General features: G+C 42.8%; 1 protein-coding gene across 3 annotated transcripts; it reads right to left on the bottom strand.

The window, feature by feature from the left end:
• Positions 1 to 3,959: 3,959 nt before the first annotated feature.
• On the bottom strand, positions 3,960 to 18,262 carry TMEM171 (transmembrane protein 171). Of its 3 annotated transcripts, none has more exons than XM_054055040.1 (5): positions 18,137 to 18,262; positions 12,421 to 12,539; positions 11,251 to 11,966; positions 9,358 to 9,499; positions 3,960 to 4,641 (listed from the first exon to the last, which is right to left on the bottom strand). In XM_054055040.1, the coding sequence occupies exons 3-5, from the start codon at positions 11,879 to 11,881 to the stop codon at positions 4,416 to 4,418; spliced, it is 999 nt and encodes a 332-aa protein (XP_053911015.1). In that variant the 5' UTR covers positions 11,882 to 11,966; positions 12,421 to 12,539; positions 18,137 to 18,262; the 3' UTR covers positions 3,960 to 4,415. The 3 variants fall into 3 exon arrangements, with proteins under 3 accessions (XP_053911015.1, XP_053911016.1, XP_053911017.1); XM_054055041.1 differs by lacking the exon at positions 18,137 to 18,262 and adding an exon at positions 17,672 to 18,107; XM_054055042.1 differs by lacking the exon at positions 18,137 to 18,262 and adding an exon at positions 15,439 to 15,460.
• Between the last annotated feature and the right edge of the window lie 5,742 nt (positions 18,263 to 24,004).

The following is a 24,004-nucleotide window of genomic DNA, read 5'->3' as shown; positions in this document are numbered from 1 at the left end:
TTTGCTCAAAGCCTCCCAACATTTCTCTTATTTCCCCAGGCAGTGGCAATGCTGCATTCAGGAAGCTGTCAAGGTCCTAAGAGATTACTGAATCACATAACTGATTTTTTAAGTCCAGTACCTAAAAAATCCAGTAAATGTATGTTCTGGGAACTTACTTAAAGGTACTGACTTACTAAATGTGTCCCTTTTTACCTGGCATAACTGCAAAAGAACAAAAGATAGTTTGGTGAAACCTGAGGGCAGAGTGAGATTTTCAAAATGAGTGCTGTTTTCAGATCTCAGTACAGTTTTGTTCCAGCAGCTTCAGGGACATTACCCCTGAACCAAAGCACTGCTTTGCTTTCTGTTGCTCTCCATTATTGTCTGTCACCAATGCAGAATTGCCCCGCAGGATGTGCTGCTGGAAGCAGGTTTTCTGCAGTGCTCTGTACCTCCCCTTCTCTAACCCGTTTCAAGAGTCTTCCCAATAAAAATTGACAGGCCTTTACTTAATCCTTTTCTCCTCTTCTTCTGCTATTATTTTTATGTGGTTGTTTACATTATCAGCCCATTATAATAAGGTTTTATTTTCTGACATGCCTTAATATAGCCATGGACTTAGTCGCAAAATATTCAAAAATTGTTGTATGAAAGAAAAGTAAAATATGCCATGGTATTGCACGCTCATTTAAAAAGAGGTCTAAAACATTGCTTCATAACAAAATATTCAATTGTAGGGAGATTAAGGAATCAACGATTTGACTAAGACAGACTTTTTCCTAGAGAAAGGTGACTCTACATGGCATCTTCAGTGAAAAACATCGATTGTGTGAGCAAGAGTGGTTCATAAAGAACAACCACAAGTGTGCCTTGCACCCTGGGGCCTTGTACTACCCTGTACTACTGCACCACCCACCTCAAAGTATAAATAAGCCTTTAGCTTATTTCCTCTAGCTGCAAGGTGGTTTTATACATTCCCAGGGAGTGCTGTCTTGGCAGCTGGTGCACCAAACTGAAGGTATTTCCATACCTAACTATCCAGACACATGCACGTGTGATAGAGAGCGGAGCACAGATTTGGGTGATGGCTGACACGTTTGCTGCAGAAGCATGGAGGTATCGTCAGAAATGCCCCATGAGTCACGACTCTGAAGGTGTAGGATGGAAAAGGGATTGATGGATACAGTGCTAATAACTGCAGAGGGCAAAAATGAGGTGGTTGCCTCCCAGCAAGTGCAGCTATCATAAAATGCAGCATCATTGCAGGAATCACTTTTTCAGATGAGTTACGCCTCGGTTTTTTTTTAGTTGCAGGAAGAAAGACGTGTCCCAGAGAAGAGTTACCCACTCATATTTTAGCAAAACCTTGTCATATCCAAAGGATTGTAATGTTGCAGTTAGAAGCAGAGCAATGTCAGTGCAGGCAGCAACGAAGAGAGACTTTTAAGTTTGCTTGCAGAGGATAAGCACGCCTTACCTCCCACTTGGCCTGTTTAAGTAAGTGTGAATCAGTAACCAACTTGATTTGCTCCCTAGCATTTGTATGTCAAGCACTTAAGCTAACCTTAGGGCAGAAAGGAGGTTATAGCACCATTAGTGTGACAGTAAACTATCTCACTTCCTCAATAAAAATGCTATTCCGTATTATTTTAAGCTACTTTTATAGTTTTACAAGGTGTTGCTTCCTTTCTAATACAGACATTTCACCCCTACTCCCTACATCAAGAATTCTTCCCACTAATACCGTTCACCCAGTGGCAGCCTTTGGTGGTGAAGGCAGATCTGCCAGCCTTTTACTCACAGTTTCTGACCTTGCCAAAAGAGATTTCAACAATACAGTAAGCAAATACTGTTGCCCTGGCTATGTTAACTTTCTCAGTGTTGAGAAGTTTATAGAGATGCACAGAGTATATCCACTGACTTTTAAAGGAACGATTGGCCAAGTCAAAACCAGAAAATGCTGACACAGCAGTACATCGAACTGTTTCCTAAGAACATTCTCAAAATGTTAGAGAGGAATTCTTTTTTCAGCTCTCATTTCAGAGGTCAGTTACACCTACCCTTCCCAGGAAGTTCAGGTGTTGATGACAAAGATTCATGTCAGCAGCTTTCTAAAGCTTTTGATGAAGACTGCTTTTTCAGAAATGAAGTGATCCACACTGGGGACTCTGCAATAGATCAAAACACAATAACCTTGAAGAAAAACAAAAAGGTCATGTTTCAGTTCCAGAGGACTGAGCTTATAGTCAATATATTCTCCTTCATTTGTCCGGACTCTTGGGTACATCTTGGCAACAAGTGATTGAGCAAATTGCAGGCAGCATGAAAGGCTAATACCTTTACAGTTACTGATGGGATGTGACTTTGGTTTTAAGAACAAGATGGTGACTTATTTAAAGATTTATTTGTTTAGATAAAATCCTTTTTGATGTTTAACCTTTCCAGTAAATGAGTGTTCGCTTGTAACTCGAACAACAGAACAAAGCCAATGTGGTTCTTTGTTTGCATGGGATCTTTTAGGTAAAAGATCGCAGCTTCTGTACAAAAGTGTGACATTCAGAGAAACAAGCTCTTTTGACATGTTCACACAGGGCAGTGGGCACTACTATTAAAAATCTGGTTAGAAATGAAAGCTTTAAAAAAAATGGTAAATCATAGCTTGGATTACAGAAGACATGCAAGGAACAGCATCCTTGAAAAGCTCACTAGCTAAACATGTGATGAAAAAGCAGGAAAAAAATGCCTGCTGGCTTTTACGGATTCTCTTTCTTCATCTAGACATTTCCCATGGCAGAGTCATGCCAGTTTAATCAGCTCCCACATCTTAAATCCTTCTCTGTGTTGTGTTTGCTCATTACTCTGCACGCATAAGCCCCTCAGCTCTATCGCTGGCTAAATACACCACCCCCACTGGATGGTTTGTTTTGATGTGGCTGCACAAAGAGCTGCCCTCACGTGACTGAGGGAAAAACACAGAGATGGAAATAAATGGCCAAGTGCAGAAGCTTCTGAACATCTCTCTAAAGAACTCTGAAGAGAACCAGCAGGCTCATAGAAAGGTAAGACAAGGCAACTGCCTTTCCCTCGGCACAAGAGGGAATTTGAGTGCTTAATCCCAAGTTTAGCATTGTGTTATAGTCACTTTCCCTGAAATCTGGCACGACAGAAGACAAGTTGAGACGTAGTTGAGGTTCCAGGCCATGCAGGTGTTAAAAGACTCAGATGAACAAGACAGAGAGCACTCTTGCAACATATCTTAATGCTGACAAGTGTGCTATGCTGAACAACACCCCAACAGTGGCTCTGCCACCTTCTGTTTCTGGGCCTCAAATCAGGTCTGTTTTTCTCATACTCGGAGGTTGCAGCTGGGTTCAGAGCAAGCCAATAAGCGTCAAAGGTAAGCAGCAACTCAGTTCTTGCTAACTACCCCTATCTACCGTGAGCAAATCCTTTAGTTTGGGAATAGTTGCAAACATTTGCAAAATAAAACTGGAAACTGTTGTCACTCTTTCAGGATGAAGGCAGGCAGCTACCCCCAACTCAGGGGCCACATAGGGACAGAGGAGTTAAGAGGGCTGTATTTCTCAACAGTCTTGCAAGTGCTGTCAGTTAAAAACATCTGTCATATGCATTTCCACGAAACTGCCCCTTGCATTTGCAGATAAGTACGCCTGCTCCTGGAAGATACCCTGTTGAGGGGTGCTTAGTCTCACAAAATAAGCACTCCTGGTATAAACCATGAACGATGATATATAAGAGTAGTATAATCCCTCTGAAATCAGTCACTACAACAGTTAAACTGTTAGCCTATTAACCATTCTCAGTGTTGCCACAGGGCTCTTAACTGCTGGCTAAAACTGATTTTCCTGGGGATTACAGTTACATAAAGGCCAGAGAGGGTCTAAATTAAGCTACAGTCTTTGTTACCAGGCAGACCAAAAAGTAACCATTTAAATTCTCTATAACATACTTGGTCCCAATATTAAAGATTCCCAGCCATTATGCTCTCAGTACACATAAAGTCAGCAATTTTGCAGACAAGTATTTTACATGAAATAGAAAAACAGAAATAAAACCACCTCCTAATTTTTTTTTTGACACTCCACACAGATTTAATTAAAATAAGTAAAAAAAAGTTGGTCTCTACTTAGCGACTCCATTATATAAAGTACAACTAAAACCAGAAACTGAACTGTAACAAAACAAAATGAGCATTTAAAATTCTTGCAGTGAATGGAATCTCTTCAGATTGCTATCTCAAAAGCCCAGCATCACCCAATATTTCTTGAAAACCAAATTCATCATTTATGCTTTTTGAGGAAAAATTAGACACAGTTAACATCACTGGTTTTATTACAAAATGTAAATAAGTTGAAAAATCATAAATCTGAATGTACAATTTAATTTAAAAATGAAGTCTAAGTGATAGTCCTCTATGAGCTGGTGTCAGATGTGGCTAAGGAAATGGATGAAGAAGACGAATAAGAAGATGGAGAATATTCAGTGTTTGTTATTGATGCTTTTTCTTCATATTTTGGAGGTGATTCAGAGACGCACAGTATTGGTGAAATATCTGAAGGTGAGCTGCTTCCAGAAATTGTATATATGATTTCATAGCCTCTAACAGCAACTGTTTCTTCATCATCTGCAAGCTGTGCTCTATAAAACACAAAATATTAACATAATTAATTTCTCTACAGTGAGTGAAATTCCACTTGATTTACATAGACATACGTGTATACACACAGTCCCTAAAAGCAAAGAACTTGCATAAGCACTACAATTTCATACTATTGGCTACCTTATGATTCATATAAAAATTCTATTACTTCAGAGGGGAAGGGCAAGCAAGCTCCTGTCTAACCTTTAAGATCATCAGTCACAGCCTGGCTTATGGTATTAGCTGCTTCTAGCAGGCCTATCACAATCTTATTAATCTTCTGATCCTTAATTCCTAATGTATCTTCCCTTTTGAAGCCTATGACATGCACACTGTCCCCTTCTTTTATGAAAAACAGTTACTAGACTTAGAATTGCATCATAAGAATCTCAGTCTTTAGCCACTGGAGACCTTACATGAAAGGCAACTTGAAACTCTTCTTAAGGTTTCTAGCAACCCAGGACTGAATAAGCAGTAGCATTCATGCTTAAAAGTGGAGGAACAGAAGCAGCCAGACATGACTGCTGAGTTTCCAGTGACAGTCAAGGTGAGCAGTCAAGTATGCATTCCCCAACTCTGACCATCACAACTGGGTCTCAATTGGTTGCACCCACAAGGTTCCGGAACCCTATTCATCTTGCGCTGGAACTGGCCCGTTGCATATTGCCTCAACTGCTTCCTAAAGAAAGGGAAGAACTGCTCATTCTTCATAACTTGCTCCTACCGCTGAGTCTTGCCTTTGTGCATACATCTGCACCCCCAGCAATACTGCATGAGGAAAATACAGAGCACAGTCGCCTCATCTTTAATGGTGAAACTGGTGTGTGAGGGTGCGTGAAAGGAGAGAAAACGTACTACCACACAAATGCTGTAGTGCTATATAACAGATTGCCAGTAAAAAAAATACAACTTCTAGGATCAGACCATGACTCAGCTTCCTACAAGCTCTTTCATCCAGGAAAGCCTTCACAGCAGCACTTGCTTACAGCACGTGGAGGAACAGACTCGAGAGGTAAATCACATCTGCGTGTTCCCTTCCAGCTCTCGGATCTTCAACCACAGCACTACGTTAGGAGGAACAAGGCCACTACTTTGCCTCCACAAAAGGGTTTAGGGACCAGCTTGCACTAGTCAAGACACTGAAGCTACTACCAGGTGCTGGGCCAAGGGAACGCATGATCGAGTGAAATACCCAGTGGTGGTATTAACTCCTGTGGAATCTATAAGGACCCTGGAGAGCATGGAAGCGTAACAGCTAGGGCACCTCCAGCCACAGAACATCAACGCAGGTGGTCTATGGTTTCATCATCCAAGTTTGAGGTGCTTTGCCCACTCCACTAGCAACTGCCCCAGCAGGCTGGGCTACGAACTATCGCTTTGGGTATCTATGTTCACAAGACAGAGATGTCCAGACAGCCAGTCAACAATGATTGAGTTGATGGGATCACACACAAAGCTCAGAGCACTAGAACTGGACATTTGTGGTCAGAGGAAGCTGAATCACAGAATCACCAGGTTGGAAAGGACCCACTGGATCATCGAGTCCAACCATTCCTAACACTCCCTAAACCATGTCCCTCAGCACTTCATCCACCCTTTCCTTAAACACCTCCAGGGAAGGTGACTCGACCACCTCCCTGGGCAGCCTCTGCCAGTGCCCAATGACTCTTTCTGTGAAGAATTTTTTTCTGATATCCAACCTGAACCTCCCCTGGCGGAGCTTCAGGCCATTCCCTCTTGTCCTGGCCCCTGTCACTTGGGAGAAGAGGCCAGCTCCCTCCTCTCCACAACCTCCTTTCAGGTAGTTGTAGAGAGTAATAAGGTCTCCCCTCAGCCTCCTCTTCTCCAGGCTAAAGTTGATCCAGCTGCAGGAGATTTTGTAGGATAATGGGTGAAGACAGGTCACTTGGTATATGAACCAGCAGGAAAAGCTCACAAGCAGTCTGAGGAGCTAGCTTTTTTGCCATTCTCCACTGCCCTTTGGTTTTTCTTTTTCAGTGCAGGATGTGCCACCTGTGTTCTTTCAAAGCCTTTGATAATGCACACACTTTACCAAGCACATTGGCAGGCATGTCACAACCCAGGACCTGGAACTACAGTGTGGAGACGACTTGAGGCCCTCAGTTTTTACATTTTAGCAGACAGGTAGTAAGTACAAGAGTAACCGTCTCTTAGCTGCTTGCAAGGCTACAGCAGAACACAGCCTTCATGTATGATCTGATATTACTCCTAGTTATCCACTCCAGCCTGGTCTTCTGAATGCATTTAAACCAAAATGCTTTTAGAGAATTCCCTTGGGCCATATTTGAATTGGCTATCTCAGGGCTACCAGAGGTCCAGGTTCACATCTGGGCAAGTCATTCTTCCACACACATCCATTTGCTTTGTACCTACATCCAGATGTACGTACCAGAGAGGAGCACAGTGCATGCTGGAGCTGTAACTCTGTCTGGACCAGCAGCAACTGGCATGAAACACCTTACAGCTGTCACTGCCTTCACCCAGCCCACAAGAACATAGAAGCTTCATGTAAATTCCTTCTTTCAGAGGCAGAAATTTATTTCTTCTCCTGCTTGTTCTGGGTGTCCTTTGACTGAAGTACTACGGGCTCTGAGAACTGACATATCTCACTTGCAAGTTGAGAACAGGCTAAGACTTTTATACTTAACAAAAGAAAATGTTTCCTCACACAGCAATTTGTGCCTTGTCATGAGAACCATAACTTCTGGAAAGCACTTTGGCTTGATCAACCCCAACATCCTCTCATCTTCACATCTACCCTTGTCATCCTGAATTGACAGGTGTTTAATGCACTGAATAATCAACAGATCCTCATCAGCTTTGTACAAAATGTACTCTCTGAAACAATTTAAAAGGAAAACCAGCAAACCGAATGAAGTGTGTGTAGTGCAGGTTTATTAGGCATTGCATCTCAGCACAAGTCATCCACCTCAAGCTGGATCTTAACCAGTGGGAAGCAAACACTGAGTGTCTCCCTTCCCTAATTGGATGGACATCACAATTTTTTTTTGTTTGTGGGACAGTCCCACTGTAGAGCATGTAACAAAACACTAGGAGAGGTCTGCACTGGTAGCAAGGACAAGTGAGTAGGTTTTCTGACAAAGAGGTGTTTATTCTATGTTAAAAAAGTGATTTTAAGAAAAGACAGAATGACAACCTGGCTTGTGGTAGCAGCAACAAAAGGAAGCATCTGCTCTTTCTGACAAAGATGAGAAGAAAATGTTTGGAGGAAGGTACTAGGAAACAGAAGTCAGTATGAAGAGCTGTTGACAGTCATTGACTAGACAGAGTACCTTGCACAGTGCAGCTGTGCCTCAAGAATCCACCAAGTATACTTCAAAGGATCACTACAAAACCTCAGATGTGGCTGCATACATCATGATAATAGGAGGAAGCACCCTTGCTAACACAAGGATCCTCCTCCTGTGGCAGGCTCAGTTTGCTTGCTTCAAAGGAAAGGTTAGCAGTGGAGTTTTGAAGAAATACTGACACTAGGCACATAGCTGGTACAGCTGGTCATGGAATACACTGCCTCATGTGAGTGGAGCAGCCTGGAGCATAGTGAAGGCCATTAAAGCAATGGCCCCACAATTACTACTACTGGACACAGCCAGGCAGGCTAGGGCTTTTGCTGCAGTGATGGTGCTTAGGACGCTGCAGGTACAGTCTTGTCAACTAAAGTAATCCAATGAAAAAGTCCCAGATCACCACAGACCAAAACCAAGCTGACACAGAACTTTCCAAAATGTAAAGCCAAGTCACTTCTGGATCATTAAGGGCCTGAAAATAAGCTTGGGGCTTATTTTTATTATTGGGCTGTAGGCATGTGGCATCTAGCTCTCCCGGTTAGATCTAGTCCTGGCTCCTAGTATGTGGTCCCTGCAGTGACCTCTTTCACTCTCGAATTAACAGCCCACTGGTGGTAGCCAATGGGATAAATAACCCTGCAAGTTCTTGTGATGCAGACAACTCTTCAGTAAGGCACCCCTATGAACTTGTTGATGGCATCATCCAGCAAAGCAGCCGTACTAAATGTATGGAAGAATGACTGCATGGATAAGGTACAACATCTTGAGAAGAAGTTTGCTGCAACCTCCCTTTCAAGATCCATGGAAACTCCTGCTCTTCTCTCACTGTATCAAGGTATCCTTTTATCTCAACACACTGCCAGAGCAGGAACAAGGTAGACCAGCATGGCAGGTCTCATTTCCTCAAGGCAGTAAGATAAGAGTCAGAGGGAAAACAGGCCACACTAAAGTGGCGCTCCCAGGATCACAGGGGTAATGAAGGGCTTGCTGCACTGGTTCTACAGAGGTTTCCTAAAATCTGGCAGTGTTCGTATCATGCCACTGGGGCACTACTATTAGCAACACCTTCTCTTGGACAATCTCAAAGAAATCTTATCTAAGTATATTTAAATAAGGCCACCGATTTAAGGTTGTTTTTTTCACTTCAGGATTTCTTTTTAGTCATAATAAATTGGTAAGAATTTAATCCTCATCTGTGGTTTGTGATTCCCCTTTTATACAAGGATATTTTAGTGCTATTTCAAGTACGGTATCTGAAGTAAGTACAGTGATGCATTAAAAAACTTCTAAACGTCTAGTAGAGAGTTAATTCACAGTGATTATTAATGGTCTTGGATACTTTGAGACATCTCAGATTTCCACAGACAGACAAGAAAACAGTCTCACCCATTGCTGAAGATAGAGTGGTATGGTGGAGGATTTTCACCTGTAGGCAAACCACTTGACATTAGACATCGTGTCATGGTTGGTGAGAGAGGGTCAGCAAAATAAGGAGGTGGTGGAGGTGGGAATACCATTACAGCATCACCTAGAGGAAAAAACCAATAATTACTCCCTCTAAAAAACTGAGCAGCACCGCGTATTCTAACTGTATCCTAGAATATTTCTTATCTTTGGAATTACAGTATTTGTACCTGTCTACCTTTTAAGATAAAACACAATTATCCCTCACACAGAACTATTATATTCTGGGCTGTTAAAGTACACTGAAGGTATGCTCAAAACCAAGATTACTCAAAACCAGACGCAGCATATTCATAAAATGAAAGACTTATTCTAGAAAATACAGCTAGGGGAAGGAGAATGTTCCATTTAGCTAAAAGACACAAATCTCTTCATTGCTGGCTGTCTTCAGAAACTAAAAGTGCAAAGCACACAGTTACTGTTGGCTCACTTCAAGGCCAGGTAAGTATTTAGTCCTCCTCACATATGTAAAACAGGGAGGTTTAAACTTCAGGATACCTACTGCAGTGTTACAACCAAAGTATTCAAATTATTAATGGTTCTGATCGCAGATTTTCTGTGCCTTCAGAGTTTCACTACTAAATTACTTGTAGCTGAAAGCACCCTACTAACATTATTACCATGATGCTATTAATACATAATCCACTGTTAAATGTACTGTGCAGCATACCTGCCAATTTTGACTTTGTAATTCAAAAGTTTAAAATGAATTATTTTTTTTTTAAACCCAAACTTTGCATGAGCCACTGAGCCCGCATAATTTATATAAACATTCACAGCTGCCTGGAACCTTTTTTTCATTTGTAATTTGTGTGCACTGAAAGGTCACCAGAGCGTCAATGATGCTGCAGTGGGGCTAGTTTTCTAGCTGAGTCACAACCATTCCAGGATGTCACTATGACAACCAGGCCTCAACCTTCAGCCTTTCAGTTTTACTTTTCCAGGTGGAAGTCTAAAAGGAATCCACTAATTTTGCTTTTTCACTTTAAAGACAACCTGAACACCCCTCTCCTACCCTTTGATTTATGCACATGGCTGGACAGCTGACATTAAACCCTCACCTTTTGTTAGGATCACCAGGGTACAGGTGTGTACATCGGTTTCATAGGTAGAAGGAAATAAAGATTTGCATAATGAATTTCAAGCCCAGTCAGTCAGATGACAGTCAAGCAGTACTATGACTGACTCATTAATCCTTTGAGAGCTAGAAACTTATCAGAATAATCTATGTGTAGAATGTATTCATGGGGAAGCAGAGCTACATGCTGGTGAGGGAGCATTCCCTGCTAACATACTACGTTTACACAAATACCATGCACGCAAGAGAAGCATCTTGCAGCCACATCTGACTGATGGACAATGTGGCCATGATAAAAAGAAATTACAATGCACTGCTTATGAATCAGATTCTCCTGTTTTAGGAGTCAGAGCTCAAAGCTAAAATAAATCTTAAATATACTCAAAGTCATTAGACCTGTGATTTGCAGCGTCAGCTACATCCTTTGGGAAAGGCAGTGGGATAGGATTTGTAACCTATTTGTATCAGGTTACATAGTTTCTTCTGTACAGACAGTCAGACTTTTTTTTTTTTTTTTTTTTTTTACACTAAAGGAGAGGTTTTCTCTTTGAGAAAAAGCTAACTGAACTGACCATACAGAAAACATACCAGACAAAGCAACATATTTATATTTTGGCTGATCTAACATGCCATGGTATGTTTTGAGCTCAAATGAGTCATATTCAGAGGTAAATCATTAGGTTGTAAAAAACAGTTTACTAACTCTCAAATGTAACGTCCACACATTATTTACCCACCTACTGTAACCTGAAAAGATTCCGGGCTCTGAGGATGTTCTTCACTTTCACAAGATTCTTGGTTGAGATTTAAGTTTTGTTTCTTTTTAACATGAGCTATCACGAAGAAACACAACCCAGTGAGCACAATCAAAGGTCCCATGATTTGAAGTGACAGGAATCCACAGCCCTGGAGGTCCACATCAGGACTGCTGGTGTGGTTGAGCTGTATGTTGTGCCAGCTGGGGCTGCAGCCAGGAACCCAAATGCCCAGGATACTAATTAGCATTCCACTAGTTAGAAACAGGAATCCGAATATGAGAAACTGGGCAAACTGACAGCTCCCACGACAAAAAACAAGGCTGTACACCTGTTCATTTTGCAATTGTCTTTGTCTTATATACAGCCTGGCCCTTGATCTTGCCAGTAAAACACAAACCAGTCCAGTCACTGCCAGCACAGGTCCAGCAGCCTTAAGGACCCCATTACAGTCACTGAAGGTTCCAGATGGGCATGACTGGAGAATAAAGACTGAAAGCAGGAATCCAGCACAGAGCAATACAGCTCCAAAAACAAAAAGGAAAAAAATAAGTCTCCCATGTTGTCCATTACTTCCTTCACCTCCTGCGGCAGGAACAGCCACTGGATACATTACAATAAAATCGCCTCAAGCAGATGAGTTTGGTGGCTTTGTTTTTTTTCCGGTTAGCATTAAGTGGCAGAAAACTATAGTTGATCTGTGAACATGAATATACATGAATCAAAATAAGAAAAAAAACCAGTGAGACTAGCTACATTATAGTATTTATTTCTGCATTTGCCAGTCAGCCTAACAGACTTGTACACCCCTGGCATATTTTCTGTTCTGTAGTACCTCCTTTACACAGATTAAAGGATCTAATCAAGTTTGTTACTATTTAATGGTAATGAAAAGACAAAACTTGATTTACAGTTAGACTGAAAATAACAGTAACCACTGTTGCACAGCTAAATACATTGTTACTTTAGATATAGTCTTATGATTAAAGGGACGTTTTCAAAGACTGAATCTTGGAACAAGCTAGCTTTCTCCTTGAAAACAGAAAGATAGGGGAAATTTCTGTAGTGAATGGCAGGAAGTGACAGCTAGTCACTTAACACAAGTACTGATGATGATTGGATTCCTTACCAAGTAAATCTGCTAGTACATACCTTTTCAAAGACTTTGCCTCTTCTTCCTTGAGCAATAAAGACTTTTCTGTTTCTCTCCTTAAGTCATCTCCCTGTCCTATACAGCTGCAAGAGGAAGTACACAAATTTTCAATTCTGTTCTGAAAAGACAAAAAAAGAAAGAAAACCCCACACTGAAGGCTGTGTACTTCAAATCTCACTGACTTCATAGTCAGAGTTGATAAGCACACAGATCCCACACTTCCCTTCAGCTTCCCCTACTCCTGAATCCTTTGCTGCTCCAAGAAACCTTAAAGAGAAATATAACAAAGATGGCTCCCAGAAGGCTTCTGAGCCCATAGGAATCTAGATTCAGAAGTACCACAGAAGAGAACAGAAACTAGCTTTGAGATCGACAGCAGGCAGATGTGCTGGATGTGAACAAACTGGGCCAGGGAAAGTCTGACTGAAAGTTAGGACAGAGTGCCATTCCGTGAGCTCCAGGAAAAAAAATATTTCTGCCATTACCTACAAGGAAGTTCATGCTGCTCTGACAATCTGGCCTACAGGGCTCAGATGGACTCCATATACCACAATGACTAGCAACCATGGAGATCTCTGTCCAAGTGGCTACCATCCATCAAATGCAAACCTGAAACCCAGGGGAATTTCAGACTACGGAAAAAAACTTGCCTGGGCAGACCATGAGAAAACTGTTCCCTAACAAGCATAGGAATGCCCATAAGCATGCCCATATTGCTGCACCTTAACACTGCCCTCTTCCCCTCACCAGCAGTCTCCCATGACAGATGACTTCATCTACGACTTGAATATATCAGGCAGGATACACGGGGACTACCAGAGTTTGTCACAGATGAAGGCAGGGAATTGGTTTAGTTATTACTGATTGTTAGTCAACCTTCAGCCTCTACCAGCTTCCACTACCCTGATGCTAATTCAGACGACTGGAAGCTAAAAGTCAAGTTAGATTGACTCCTCCCTGCATATGCCTCAACAACAGTGATACCACAAGAAAAACAAAGTATTCTGTGATTTCTGCAAGCAAACTGTTGAAGCTTGTTGTGGCTGACACATGTTCGTGTCACTCCCCAGTAACTGCAGTGCCCCACTGTGATGAAAACAAAACACAACCATAAAACCCATTAGTCATTCAAATACATAATTATCTGTCTGCACTGCAAAGCAATCTATCCAGGCACTTTACTTAGCCACTTGTAAGAGTAGGACCCAATTAAAGAATTGGCTGAGCAGATACATGAAGTTATGAGATGTTTTACCACTCAACATCAAACAGACTCCCAGCAGCAGTGGAGAAGGCAGAGAGCAGCATGCAGGTATAAGACCCAATAAATGCATGACTCGATAGGCAAGGCTGCACCACGCTGCAAGAGGCCACTGAAGGAAGCAACAAGTCTCACTGCTGGCAATCTCAAATAACAAAACTGAGGGACCTGCCTGAATGTGTGTCACTACTGTGGTCAGTTAATTTGTAAACTACATCTGCCAAATGTTTCTTCACTGCTCTGAATGCAGACTACCCCCTCTGTTAACGTTGGTTTGAAAAACTGTGAACTGGCTCCCTTGGTAGAGTACTCAGGTTCACTCTGTGGAAAAAAAAAAAGGTTGTAAATAGCTCTAAAGATTGGTCAGTACCTCAGAAAAAAGAAATTCAGTTTGAAATCTGTTAAGATTTCAGAATTTCTTGAAGACCTTTAGCTAACAAGCACATCTTCAATACTGCATCAGTTTGGGTCAGTTTAAAGACTTTATTTCTAAGCAGAGAAAAATGCATTAGGTTGATCACTTCTCCTTCCTCGATTTCACTGATCTTTCCCAAGTTAATAAAATTGCTTCTCATAACTGTATATGGTCCACCACATCTAAAAATATTCTCCATTTTCATAATCAATCTGAGAAGGCTCAGATTTACTGACCAACAAAATTGACCTAACTATGCACAAAACTGAAAAGGCCTCTAAAATAAAATAAAAAACACCCAAACCCGCAAAACCCAGTTTCAGACCCAACTGTCTTGAGATATTTTTTGGCTGAGGCATGTTAACCATTGTAACAGCAATACAGTGTAATTAGAGAGAACTCTGAATCCTTTCCTTGCAGTTCTCTCTAGGGAAGACAACATGGAAATAAGTACAAGTACATTAGGACAAAAAGAAACAATGTGAAGGGGAAAAAATTCAAACGTATTGCCCATAAAAGATAAATTCAGAGATCTGTTCTCAGTGCTCATTGCTCCAACACAGCGCCTGCTTCTTTTCCACCAATCTCATTGTTATGAGATTAAGTTAAAACACACATTAGAAATGAAGCATGTACATATTTTCTTAATTCTTTCAGGCCACAGAAAAAGGAACATCCAGAATAGTCTGTTGTGGCTTTGAAGATGAAAGACATGGATGTTATTCTGCAAAATCCAAGAGAGGATTAATTTTCATTTACAGTACCACCAAATTTTAATTGAAAACCCAATGCAAAATGCAACTATTTTGTGTGTTTCAAGAAAAAGCATTTTAAGAAAGAACCAAACCTTATATTGGCTATATGCTTGAAAGACTTCCATCAGATCAGGTATCTCCACAGGCATAGTGACTAAAGAGAATTTTCCCTTCGTATTAACCCCAAGTCTTAGAGCAGACATGGAAATACCAGGTCAGAAACTGCTAGAAGAAAATTCCATAATGTGGAGGCAGTTAAGTATGAGGAAAGAGGGAATTTGAAACATAGCTTTTAAAGGAAGTCTGGTTATGAGCTTAACTTAAATGATAGAGTGCTTTTACCCTTTTGTAAGTCTGACCCATGCCAGGTATATAGAACAGGAAATAACATCACAATTTCTCAACGTTTTTCTGTGCAACACTTCTATTACAACTTTAATATTATGGACAGCCACAAGTTTTTTAAAACACAAGTTTTAATGATGAAACTGGGACTTTCTGCTTTATGTTCAAACCTCCAGAGTTCTTATTTTCCAAGACTTCCACTGCCAGCATCAGGGCTATAAATTTACTCCCCCTTACTCACATGAAATTTGATATCCTCATGCAGTCACACAAATTCAGGAACTGAGGATTAAAAGAAAAAAGCATTGGAAGAATTAAAAGCCTGCTGTCCTTCTGTTTTATGTTTCCCAGAGTAGGCCCCATTCCTGTTGGTTTACTCGCAAAAGCACTGAAATAATTCCATGCAGAAGGAACAGGTCTAGCCTGCACAGTTGTTTCAAGAACTACAAAACCCTGTAAGTTGTAGTCCACAATGGAAACACCACTGGAAGTCACAGGCCACTCTTTACAACGGCATTCCATGTACATGTTTTCACTCATACTTCCAGTGTTTGAACCAGTACTGGGAAGTTGCTGCTGCCATTCCATGACCTTTTGTTTTTCTTGCCAGGTTTCAAATTAAACCACAGCTTGAGATAGGACAAGCTGCCTGGAAAGTAAAGTCCTCTCAACTTCATTCAGTTTAACTTCTATGTTGACACACAAATGGCTCTCCGCTTCCGCTGAGTCCCTATATCCTTTTCCACTCACATCTGCCTCTATATCCAGGCCATCTCCTGTTTTCTCATATCACAGTTCCCCCTTTGGATTGCACTCCTGAGATTCAGCAGAAGCATCCATCCATGAGGACAGCCGGTTAAACTAAACTGGAGTTTGCCACCTTCAGCCCCATGCTCTTCCACCCCTCCTTACAGCATTTTTAATGACTTTTACGAAAAGCTAGGGGGAAGTGTCCAACAGGATGTACATTCAGTTTACTACTTTCAAGCAACTTTAAGACTACAAAATGCTGCAGCAAGCTTTGAGATGCCAAATATATCCAATATGCCCTCTTGTGAATGCAGCCTCTAGCTAGTACCTGACAGTGCTCTCACCTTACAGAGCATATGACTCCAATATCCCAGGAGGATGATTTCCAAGATTTAGATGTTGTGCAAAAAGATCTCTAAGCAGGGAGTGGATGCCACAGAAAGAAACTTGGCCCATGTGGGTTGACAAAACAATTGTGTCAGCTCACTGTATAAGAAGAGTAATGCTAAGCTGTTATAAACAACCACCGCAGGTGGGGCAGAAGTCAATGTCTGGAGAACTGCTGGAAAGCAGCTGCAGTAGGAATTTCCAGAAAATGGGATGAATCCTGCCAGACATCAGACACGTGTGGACCCATGGATCCTTCTCATCACAAACTGTCAGGGATGCTGACCTGTGCCAGACACAACTGCGCACCTTGAAGAAGCTGCCAAATACCATCCCAGTGGGCTACAAGAGGGAAAACAGCTAGAGTGAAAGCTGGTCCACAATGTTCCCCACTCACTTTGACAGGGAAGAGAGTCTTGATGCCCCAGCTGAATGCAAGGACCCCAAAAGAGTGTCTGTACACAGAGAAGCTTCCAAAGCAGAGTTTGGTAACCCGTTGCTTGAGTGCCACACAGACAACTATGATAGCATTCAGGCTGGGTCTCACATGTGCCACCAGCGTCTCATGTAAAAAGCTCCCCAGCCACAAGAGCTGGGACAAATTGCTGGGACTCCTATCTTCTGGAGTACCTGCAGGAAGACAGGGAAAGTAGATGCACACAGCTGATGGCAGACACTTTCTTTAAACACATAATACAAAACAGAGCAGTTTCTGGCAAGTTCTGGGAAGCTCTGTCCCACAGGGCTGATGTACCTCAAAGTGGCAAAAGGCACATGCAAAGAAACTTACAGATCTTTGAGAGGATAGGATTTTGACCACCAGGAAGACTTAGGATTCCAAAAGCTGCCCGAAGCCTTCTCCTAGGTTTCAAATTAAACCACAGCTTGAGATAGGGCAAGCTACTTGGAAGGAAGAGTCCTCTCAACTTCACTGAGTTTAACTTCTATGCTGATGCATGAATGGCTCTCTGGTTCCTCTCAGTCCCTATATCCAATTTCCTTCTCCATTCACATCTGCCTCTGTACCCAGTTTCTTGGGGCTGCGATGGTGCTTTAAACCACAAACAACTCACAGAAAAGCAATGAAATTCTGAGAAAAGCCGCATCCCATGGAACATCCCTCCTCATGCACCACCCACCTGGGCACTTTCCCTTCTAGGTCCTACACCTTCCAAACCACACTGAGGTCTTCAACAGGTTGGACCATGACACGAAGGCACAGGTCCAGCGCTGGGGGAAGGCAATGGAGCCTCACCACCTCCCTGCGAGGGGCTGATATGGAAAACGCCACCAAATAAGGAGTCGTTTTGGAGTTCGAGAAAGCAAGCGTCCTTTACCAGGGCTGAGCAACACGAGGGAGCGATCCCCATCGTAGAATCACCGGGTTGGAAAACACCTCTTGGATCATGGAGTCCAGCCATTCCTATCTGCCACTAAACCACGTCCCATCGGTCCTGCGCAGCCAGACGAGCCGGGACAGGGTCACCTTCTGTGAAAGGGCCACCCCATGGCCGCAGGCAGAGCCCCTCACCAGTCCCTCCCGGCCAGGTGACACCGGCTCCAATTCCAGCATCAAAGCAAAGCAGCAGGGCCTCCCCCCGGCTCCAGGGCGGGCACCGCCGTCACTCCGCGGAGCCGGCGCAGGGACAGGCGGGCTCTCCCGGGAAACACTAAACAGCCTTTTTTTACCGCAGGACGTTCATGCCCCGGATTAGTGACAGTCGCTGCCCCGCGAGGAACACGGCGGTGATAGCGCCCGAGCCACGGGGTCACACGAACCCTCCCCAGCGCCCCCCCCTTACCTGCCCAGCGCCCGGCCCGCCGCCGCCCGCGCCGCCCTTTAACCACCTGCGACAGAGGCGGTGCCGCAGCGAGGCTCCGCCCCCGGGCGGCCCCGCAGTGCGAGCACCGCCCCGCCCCGATGGTGACTCTGCCTCCCGCAGCCCGAGCGCTGTGGGCTCTGCGCACCGCCCCGGCCCCACTGTGAGCTCCGCCTCCTGCCCACCGCCCCCGTCCCGCCTGAGGGCTTTGCCCGCTGCAGACCGGGCGCTGGGGGCTCTGCACGCGCCCTCCCCGCCCCAGCTGTGCCCTGCCGGGGGGCTCTACCCTCCGCAGCCCGGACGCTGGGTCCTGCCCGCCGTCGCCGCCCCGCTGGCCGGGCAGGACCTGGTGCACTCGGCTGAGGTCCGTCGTGCTCCTGGAACAGCGGTGGCTTCGAGGCGAGGTGGGCGAGAAGCCCTCTCTGGGAGAGTTTGCCCCATCACCCATCTCGGGACTCCATCTTGTTTTTCCAGTCGCTGTAGTCACCAGCATCAGCCTCACTTCCACACACCTGGGACAATACTGATTATATGGGTATAAACTGGAGAGGGGCAGATTTAGACTAGACATAAGGAGGAATTTCTTCACCATGATGGTGGTGAGGCACTGGCACAGGTTGCCCAGGGAAGCTGTGGCTGCCCCATCCCTGGAGGTGTTCAAGGCCAGGTTGGATGGGGCCTCAGGCAGCCTGGTCTAGTGGGAGGTGTCCCTGCCCATGGCAGGGGGGTTGGAACTGGATAATCTTTAAGGTCCCTTCCAACCCAAACCATTCTATGATTCTTCAGTGGTGAGCCAGTTGAGCCACTGCAAATAGGAGAAGATACTTTCTCTCCTGCTTGCTAGATGCAGACAACATGGAGGAAAGAGACAGCTTTGGTTGCGGAGAGAAGAGAGACGTGAAGTGCAAGAAGCAGCTGTGCCAGTTGACAGAGAGCCAAGGGAGGAAGGTTGGGATGTTCCTCTTGAAAGTGGGTGTAACAGCGGTAGGAGCTGAATCACAGCAGTACTAAAGCTGCCCCACTGGTTAAGGACAGCCTGGTTGCTGGAAAGGTCTGAGGGAAAAAGCTTGGGTTTGTGTGAGTCAAAATGGGAGGAGCCAGAGCAGAGATTAAAGGTGGAGTGATGCCCAGGAAATAGATCACAAGAGGAAAAATGAATGGATTAAAGGCTTGCTTGACAGGGAAATAGTTTGGTTGTGTACTTTTTTTGATACTTCGTATGTGTCGGTTTGCAGAGGGCATCTGGATTTCGGTAGAGAACTAGAGAAAACTTTGAGCTGAATGAAGAAGCAAAGAGTGGGGATTCACTGAGTATGAAAGGATGTGTGTGGCGTAGGAAGGAGCTTGGAGCTTGTGCTGGGGCAGAAAGCCTCAAGATTTCCCGAGCTGTAGGTTCCTTAACATCCCTGACCCTTTGCTCTCTCGATTCTTCGATGTCCCAAGTCAGCTATCACTGACTCAAAGGTGGGCTTCAGTTGTGACACAGACACTGCTGTGAAAAGTTGGTGAAGATTCCTGTGTTCTGTGAAGAGTGAAGTATTTCAGTGAAGAAAATAAAAGAAGGGAACTGAAAAAAAGCCTGAAAAGAACAAAAGAAGATGAGTAGTGTTTGTTGTAAACACAAGCTGAAGCTGAAGCTGAAGCCTTGCAAAGAGTGAAAGACCATCAAAATGTATAATCAGACTATTTTATGATGGGTGACAACAGTGACAGAAGAAAATTTAATGTTTATGTGACAGTTTTCTAATTTCTTTTTCTGTTTATTTGTTCTTCCAACATTGAATTTTAGTAATTAGAAGAACCCCATTTATGTGGTGCTCATTTCATCAGGCTAAACTTTCTTCAGTTGTCTCATACAGTTAAATGATTGGACCACTACTGTGATGTATGTTCTCTTTTTCCCTATAAGTCTTCTTTTTCTTTTACATAAATATTTCTTGTACCAAACCTAACATGTCTTAAGAATTTCACATTTTTAAAAATAGTAAAAGAAAGTCAGTCTTGACAGAAGTTAATTTTTTTGGCTAGCATCCACGTGATTTCTCTCCAAAGCTTGTCATCAGCTCTTTCCCTGCACCCACCACTTGGGTTTCTCATAGTGTTGGCCTTCAGGACTTAACACCAATGATGAAAGAAGGGCTTTCAGGAATACCATTCTTCATTTCATGAGATTCTCACTCAGCATGGTGTGAGTTTTCAGTGGATTAACTGGATGCTGATTCCTGTCATATGACTACACCCATAAAACTGCAATCTTGAGCCATATCTTGTGATTTAAGATAAGAATTATTTTTACCTTTTAAAAAGAAATTTTAACATATAACAGTGTGATTATGAGTAATGTATATTTTAATTCCAGAACCCGAGTGGTAGTATTTGGCAAAAAATGGAGCTAAAATATCTTTCACCATACAGGAAGGTACTGCGAGGGAGTTCTTACGTTAAGTCTGGACATAGCTAGTTTTGGCTGTTGATGCTAATAGAGAAAATAAAGTATTTTGGCCCGGCTTAGAAAGTAGAGCTATGGAGATCTACAGTGCATTCACACTTGGAGCATGACAGGGAATTTAGAACTATCAGAAATTCATGGTTTTTGAAATTATTTCTGGGGTCATAATCGATAGCACTTGTGAAGACGCTGACAAGAAGATTACCATTTGGGATGATGATCAGAGCTGTTGGTAATTCATTGGTTTGGAATTGGTCAAGGCTTTTTTGATGGAAGGCAGTACTTAGAGCAATGACCTGAGGAAATATAAATCGAAATTACTGCTTCTGCATTCCTCTTTTCTTTTTTTTTTAGTTAGCGAACATACATATAAATGGAAAAGCCATTTATGCTGTTTGGATTGTTTGCCTAATGATGATAGTCTCTAGAAATGAGGACATAAATGCAGTAAGACAGACTAAATGCTAGTCACTTCTAGCATGAAATTCCACAGTGCAGAAGAGATGTTAATCTGTTGAGTAATATGGGACTGGTTAATAAAATCATAGCTGTTAATTTTTCTCTTTTGAGATTAAACATGTGAAATACTGGGTGTACTGAGATTGTGCTTCAGTTCAAAACACTAAATATGTTCTGCAGAACCTGTTTAGAAGTTTGAAAGCACAGCGACAGAATCCAGGCACTCGTAACCTGTTCTGATGAGAAGGTAGCCACTAAAGAAATATCAGTAATTCCCAGTAGGTTCAAAAGATTTTCCGTTCTGCTTTTTTGAAATTCTACGATATGTTTGAGTTAAGGCTGATCCTACTTGCTTTGTTTCCGTGAAAGCTGACCTTTTATTAATATAACTTGAATCAAGAAGTCCTGCAGAACACCTGGAGGTAAGTACATGTGTAGTACGTTTTATTTTATAAATTGCAACATGCTTGCTGTGATGATGTGGACCGAATGAGATGATGGCACAGAAGTCAAAAATGACCCAGTTCTCCAATTCCCATCAGGTTTTGTACAGACAGTTCACAGCAAGCACTTGCTGTGCACAGTAACTGCAAAGTTCAGTTGAATAGTTAAGGACTGTGGTTTTCAGTTTATTTAAATTCTGGTAGACTCAAAAGAGCTATACTTATAAATACGAGAATAGAAAAGAGTTTGGTTTTGTTAGAATTGTCAATTCATAGACTTAGAATTTACAAAACTGTTGCTGCCAACACTCAGTAAGTTTTTGAACTAAACTTAATTAACCCCAAAATAGTTCTTTGCAGTTTGGCAGATAGCTACAGAAGAACCACAAAAAAAGAGTATCATGCTGGCTATACTGGAGGGGAGGGTGAACTAGGCATTGAAACCCTCCTCCAGCTGGCTCGGTGGCATTGTGCTCATCCAGTGTACCCTAGTGACCTCTGAAGATCCATTCTCCAAGAGTAACTGAGAAAGACCCAGTAACAAAACCAAGGTTGCTTTCTTCAGGGCCTAGGCATGTCTGGAGTGCTCATGACTTGGCTGGCTGCCACTGCCTCCTCTTCATGAATCTCCACCCCCACTCCTCCAGTCCTTCTAAAAAATGTGTGAATGCAACAGTCTAGTTCAATATTTCTGTTAGTAAATCATAGAAGCATAGAATGGTTCTGGTTGTAAGGGACAAAGGGACCTTTAAAGGTCATCTAGTCCAACTCCCCTGCAGTAAGCAGGGGCATCTTCAACTAGGTCAAGTTGCTCAGAGCCTCATCCAGGCTGACTCATCCAGGCTGACCTTTAATGTTTCCAGGCATGGGTCATCTACTACCTCTCTGGACAACCTGTTCCAGTGTTTCACCACCCTTATGGTAAAAAACTTTCTTCTAGCTAGTCTGAATCTACTCTATTTTAGTTTAAAACTATTACGCAATTGCCCCTGTCCTATCTCTGCTACAAAGTATGACCTGCTAAAAAGTATGTCCCACCTCTCTTGGAAGCTCCCTTTAAGTATTGACAGGAAATCAAGATGTTTAGAGAGAAATGATTAAAAATTAATAAAACTCAAAGAGATTTATGCATTAACCCTAATAAAAATCAGATGGTTTTGTTTTGGCCAGGAGAGGTAGACCTGTATATCACATCTGCATCCTGCATTGATTTTTATGAGAAAGGCATGGCACATACTTCAGCTGGTGGTGCTGGTAGCCCTTACAGTGAACTATGGTGGCAGTGGGTTCAGAAAGTGAAGGTGAGCCCTGCGAGTGCTCCCATATACCGCATGTGTCAGTATAGGGGTCTGCAGCAGACGGCTCTTCCTTGGCTGAGGGCTGCACTCCCTCTCGTAAGTCAGGAATTGAAGCCTGGAGAAGAGCATCTTGGTTTTGCTGAGGAAGTGGGATGCCAAGCTCTTCCATTTCTTCTCACCCAGTACACAGAGAGCCAGTCTAGGCTTGAGAAAACCTTTCCCCTTGTAAGCTGCATGTTTTTAAAGCAGTCTTAAAAGACCTGTAATTTTCTGTTTTGGACTTCATCAGCAGTGCCCTTATTTAAAAGGAACACAAGGACAGTAATTTGGTATAACTTAAAAAGCAGAAAATGCATGTTGGTGGTGTGTTATTGACTGAGTTCAATTAACATTTAAACATCAATTAGCAAGTGGCCCCGGTCCAGGAGAAAGGCCTCCAAGGGCTGAGTATTCATTTCTAGGCTATGCGGTCAGACTGCTTACTTTCTGTGACCTGGGGGTCTTGTGTTTTGGTTAGCCAGAGGCCTGTGCCCATGTGTTTTTGTCCTATTATTTCCAGAGCTGCAAAAGGTAGTTTTGTATTTGTCCAAGCTACAGCAGAATTTGAGTAGAAGAGAAACCTTCAACTTCTTAGACTGAGTGCAGATCCCAGCTGGGACAGTATTTGCAAGTGAGGATAAGTTTAGAAGTATGCAATGAGACGTGCTTTTTTCAAGTTCAGACTGCCGAAAGTGCTTGAGTTAAGTGATCAAAATGTGGTGCTGCTCTGCATTTATCTTAGTGGAAGGATCAATATTTATGCAAGAGAGATGGTGACTCTATATCATCAGTGTGTGATATCAGAGCTAAATACTATCTCTAATTTAAGAGTGTAGAGCAAAACCTCAGCAGGTTGTACGCCAGATGTTATTGTCTTGATAAATACCTTGAGTACTCCTGTAACTAATCTTCTGTAGTTAGTACTAACCTAAATTATATTCTGACTACATTTTTGGAAAATACTTTTTGCATTCAGAAATCCAGGTGATGTTGCATAGCTGGTCATATACTTTGAGTCTTCCCTGTCAGCAGAGCATTTAAATGATTATTAACCTTTTGACCAGTTAAGTTTACCTCTGTAACATATACTTGTACAGCTTTTTCACTGGAAAACCATTTGCAAAGGTAAAATTTTGTGTTATATTGTGAAAAGTGCAGGACT

This window comes from Cuculus canorus, chromosome Z (genome assembly GCF_017976375.1).
Source record: "Cuculus canorus isolate bCucCan1 chromosome Z, bCucCan1.pri, whole genome shotgun sequence".
NCBI lineage: Eukaryota > Metazoa > Chordata > Aves > Cuculiformes > Cuculidae > Cuculus > Cuculus canorus.
The sequence above is the reverse complement of the archived record's forward strand: the minus strand, read 5'-3'. Positions and strand labels throughout refer to the sequence as shown.